Below are 5,250 nucleotides of genomic sequence, written 5' to 3' on the forward strand. Positions count from 1 at the left end.
AAAAAAAAAAAAAAAAAAACTGTTTTGTCTGACTGTTCTTATGCATTAGACATGGATTTCCTATACGCTATATTGGCCACAGACATCTGTCTATGACAGCTCTGGGTATTTTCTGACTTGTGCCATACCCAGGCACATCAAAAGGCTAAAGGATACTTTAAGAGATGAAATACAAGAAAATTACTTGAATAACTAACAAGAATTCTCAGAAGTGAATTGTCCTTAGAGGAGGGTATATTAATTGCCAAAAAGAAATTGAAGTGGTGGTAGTTTGATATAAACTGTTTATAATTTAGAACATAAGTGATGTTTCGGTTTTCTTTTGTGTAGCTTAGTTCTTTTAAACTTTGAATGGAATCTATAACCCATAAAAAGAATAACTTCAAGGTACCAAAATAATGAAGAGAGAGAGAGAGGAGAGAGAGAGATACAGAACATAACAGTCAGTATTGTGTTATTCTCAGATTTGGATTCTTTTGAGTTTGTGAATAGTCTTGACTGTTTTCCTGACCTCCTGATGAGATACTTGCTGAATTGCCAGGGATTGTGAACTGATGATTACCGAGTTGTAAGTCAGTCATGCTATCATATGTTTATCAGATTTTAAGCCTTTGCCATGTGCAATTCCTACAGACATCACAACGATTTTCTTCAGTTGATGAGCAAGCAAAGCTCCATAAGGCTATGTCTCAAGGAGAGATTACAAAATTGGCAGTAAGACAGAAGTCTTCAGATTTGGACATAAGGTATGTATGAGGTGTATAAAGAAATAATAGAAGTTTCTTTGTTTCATTCTTTAAAAGATTGTTTAATTTTATAGGCAACAGTGTTTTGCCTGAATGTGTGTTTCTGTGAGAGTGTCAGATTCCCCTGGAACTGGAGATATAAATAGCTGTGAGCTGCCATGTGGGTGCTAGGCAACAAACCTGGGTTCTCTGGAAGAGCAGCCATTGCTCTCAACAGCTGAGCCATTTCTCCAAACCTGAGTAATATAATAATTTCAATGATTTTATTTAATAATTTATATACTAAATTTTAAGCAATTTGCTTTTAAGAAAAACATTTTACAGTCTAAGTTCTTTTTATTTCTCTTTGTACACTTAAGTCTTAAATTTATAGGCCATGGGCTTTTAGCACCTAACCTTTCTGTTTGTTCTTGTACAGCGTACTTCTCTTGGTAGTGAAGAGAAGTACTTCAGCTATTTTGGGTTTTGTTTTGTTTTGTTTTCCTGATGATTTCCCATCACCCATTTAAGGGAGCTGTCTCCTAGAGTGTTTAATAGGCTCAGTTCTTAGATCATCTTTCTTTACAAGAATTTTCCCTTATCCTGCTTGTTTATAATGGTATCCATGGCATGCTGGGTGGTGTATACAGTTCTTGTTTTGTAAATGAATTCCACTTGTGAGGCATTCTTTTATTAACAGTGCTCACTCCCCTGATGTCTGCATCATCATCCTTTATAGATTTGCATGTATGTGGCCAAAGGAATACCTTCATGTTTCCTTAAAGGCATAGAGAACAGGTAATAGGTGCCACTCCTTTTTCCCTTTGTGTTTTGTCATTTTGGCAACTTACTGGAAGATGGCTTTTGCTTTAATTTATAAGAATTAATAGTATTGCTAAGTATATTATTATGCACACACACACACATACTGAGTTTTATCTTCTTATGTGGATAACAATATGATTTGGGGGAGGTTTCTTAATCATTATGTGATCTATAATATTGTAAAAGGTGAGAGATTAGGTAGGATGAAATTGATATTTTTCAGTTTTAAGCTTGTAATATATGTAATATACTCTGCACTAAATTGCTTAAAGAAAATACTTTTGAGTTCAGGATAGCCAGCCACAGCTGACTCAAAACCTCCACCCATCTGTCCACCCAAGAAAAGCAAGAAAAATACTTTCAGAAAATAACTTTGTTTTCTTTAAGTTGCTTGTGGGGGAGCTGGGTTGAAGCTGCAGCAGAGTGTTTGCTGAAGAGTGAGGGCCCAAAAAAGTTTAGAGTTGAAGAGATGCCTTAGCAGTTACAAGTACTTACTGCTTTTTCAGAGGACCTGTTCAGTTCTCAGCACCCCTAAGATGGCTCACAATTGTATTTTACTTTAATTTGAGACTCCAATGCCCTATTCTGGCCTCCAAGGACACTAAGCATTCTGGTGGTGCATATACATACATGACAGGCTTTTAAAACACCCCTAACACTGTGAAGGGAACAGACATCAGAGTATCACTAGAGCTGGCTAGTCACTAGTCAAGGAACTAGAAAGTGGTAGAGCAGGTAAAATCCTCCTTTGGCCTCTAGTACACATAGGGATGTTTATCAGTATGCATAGGTGTGTGTGTGTATTCACCCAAACACACATAGAGAGTTTGTGTAATTTTTATTTTTTTGGTTTTTCGAGACAGGGTTTCTCTGGGTAGTCCTGGCTGTCCTGGAGCTCACTCTGTAGACCAAGCTGGCCTCGAACTCAGAAATCCACCTGCCTCTGCCTCCCAAGTGCTGGGATTAAAGGCATGCGCCACCACGCCCGGCGTAATTTTTATTTTTGAATAAATATCTTTTAAAATTATATAAGCATTTGGATCCTTAATGAAGATATTAAGGTGTGTTTAAAAAATCTTTTCTTTTTTAATTGTAGACCACTTTTTATAAACTTAAAGGAATTTACAAGAGACTTAAATCTAGAAAAGATTATACTACAAGTCAGAATTGAAAAAAAAATATGTACATAATAATATAATAGACTAAAGGACATATAATTGGAGGTAGTTATATAAATTTAATTTCCACTTTATTTGCCCAAATGATCAACCCCATAAATGATGAAACAAAGCAGACAAAATCAAAATGTAAATGTCTTAATAGATGAGAGAAGTCTGAAAACTAACCAAGTAGGTAAAATTGAGAAAGACACATGCAGCCAACTGGCCCTCTCTATTCTTAGCAGAAAATAATAAACTTATTTTCAGGGAAAGATAAAAATGAAGATTTCTAGACTTAACTTTATACCCAATATACACCCCGCCACACACACACACACACACACACACACACACACACACACACACACACACACAAGACAGGATTTCTGTGTAGCCCTGGCTGTCTTGGAACTTGCTCTTTAACCAGTCTAGCTTCAGATTCACAGAGATCCACCTCCCTTTGCTTTCCAAGCACTGAGGTTAAAGGAGTGTACTACCACTACCTGGCAAGTTTACCAATATTTTTAAGGTGTGGACCACATTTTTAAATTAATTAATTTTTTACTTATTCACTTTACATCCTGTTCACTGCTCCCCCACCCCCCACCCAGTCCTGGTCGTCCTCTCCCAGAATCCTTCCCCCATCCCTCCTTTCCTTCTCTGAGCAGGTGGGCCCCTCCTTCATTATTCCTCCAACCCTGGCACTTAAATGCCACAGACTGCCTCCTTTGTGGGGTCTCCTATCTGCGTGGAATGGAGTCTCTCGGTTGCAGATGAGGATTTGGCGAGTGACAAACAGTCCACACAAAAGTGTAAACTGAGTGTATTCTTTAAAATGAGCATCAGTCTTAAATAATACAGAAAATAAAGGGGTAGGATGCCACAGCAGGCAAAGTACATTGAAGTTATGTGATACAAAACAGAGGAATGATTTCAAAAGGACTTACAGGCACCAGGAAATGCCTAGGGTCAGCTAAAGACAGGGAAGAGTTTCACACCCTAGTCACAAGTTGTGCTACTCCTTTGAGCCTTGTGAGAGCTAGCACCAGGGGGTTCTGCTCTAGCAGACCTTCTCATGAATAATGCAATACCACAACCCCNCTATTTCCTAGGCCTAGGTAAAGACTTGCATATGAAAGTAACTTGGCTGTAATGAAGATTTTAAAAGTATACTTTGCTAAGCTTGCCCTGAGATTTCTAACTCTTATCCAGTAAAATACTGTAAGAAAGCATGCAGGACCCTCCAAGATATTGCAGGAACAAATCTGGGGCATTCTAGCAATGGGAATGCCAAGGTTCCAGGAGGCTAAGTTTCCTTGAAACTCTTTGCCTCAGGACTGTGTCCAGGTTTTTAGACCTGTAAAGGAGTCACTACTGGAGTGGGCGTGGCACTTAAAGTTTCTGTGAAGCTAGGCACTTCCTCTCCCACTGAGGCCAGACAAGGAAGCCCAACTAGAAGAATGTATCCCACATATAGGCAACAGCTTTTGGGATAGTCCCCACTCCAGTTGTATTGGGCCTTTTCTTTTTTCAATATGTGTGTATAATGTAAATGTATGAGTGTACTGGTATATGTGTACTTGAGTGCAGGTGCATGTATGTAGAGGTCAAAGGCCAACCTCACTCAGTTGCTGGCCACTGCTTTGTTTTGTGGGACAGGGCTCTTACTGAGTTCTTGGGCTTTGTGGTTTGGCTAGCCTGACTAGCCAGCAGCTAGCTCCAGAAATCTACCTGTCTCCAACCTTTCCAGGACTGGGATTAGAAGCCTGCCATACCATAACCATAGGCTCTGGGGACTAAACTCCGGCTTTCATTTTGTGTAACAAACACTTTACTATTAACTTATCCCTGGTATTTACTTATTTTTAAAATGAATTTTACACTTTAAATGCTTATGCCTCTCCACTTTTTTCCTTTGCTCAGCTAATACATGTTTTTATGCCCTTTGAGTAGATAGTTCAAAGAATCTTTGGGAATTTGTTCATCTATTGAGGAAAGATTAGAAGAGATTTCCTTGCAAAATTGCCCAGCCAGGTAACCCTATAAGGAAGACTGTAGTTTACGAGCTCTGCTAGTGCACACTGGAAACACTTTAAACCCAACATAAATCATAGTGTAGCACACTTACTTCCCAGCCTGATGGCACAGACCATTAATCCCAGTTGTTTGAAGATGAAGTAGGATGAACACAAGCTCAAGGAATGCCTGAACCTATAGAGTTTAAGGTCAACAATGGATGCTGTCTCAAAATAAAAGAACAACAGAAGGACAGAGGTGGAGCTCAGTGTTGTATTAGTTACTTTCCGTTGCTGTGATAAGACACCATGATCAAGGCAATTTATGGAAGGAAAAGATTATGTTGGCTTATAGTTCCAAAGGGATAGGAGTCCGTCATGGAAGGGAAAGGAGACATGGCAGCTTGATCAGAAAAGTTCTTACTCATAGCCGGGCCTGGTGGCGCAGGCCTTTAATCCCAGCACTCGGGAGGCAGAGGCAGGTGGATTTCTGAGTTCGAGGCCAGCCTGGTCTACCAAGTGAGT

At 39.3% G+C, this 5,250-nt stretch overlaps 1 protein-coding gene across 4 annotated transcripts in view; it reads left to right on the forward strand.

Annotated features, from left to right (window-relative positions):
* Myo9a (myosin IXA) overlaps positions 1 to 5,250 on the forward strand; it is a 186,638-nt gene that overhangs the window by 138,374 nt on the left and 43,014 nt on the right. For all 4 annotated transcript variants that reach the window (XM_029543622.1, XM_021207762.2, XM_029543623.1 and 1 more), the window contains one exon: positions 634 to 746. In XM_029543622.1, coding sequence (XP_029399482.1) covers positions 634 to 746 — 113 coding nt within the window. The remainder of the gene's footprint in view (positions 1 to 633; positions 747 to 5,250) is intronic.

Source organism: Mus pahari, chromosome 10, assembly GCF_900095145.1.
Source record: "Mus pahari chromosome 10, PAHARI_EIJ_v1.1, whole genome shotgun sequence".
Taxonomy (NCBI): Eukaryota; Metazoa; Chordata; class Mammalia; order Rodentia; family Muridae; genus Mus; species Mus pahari.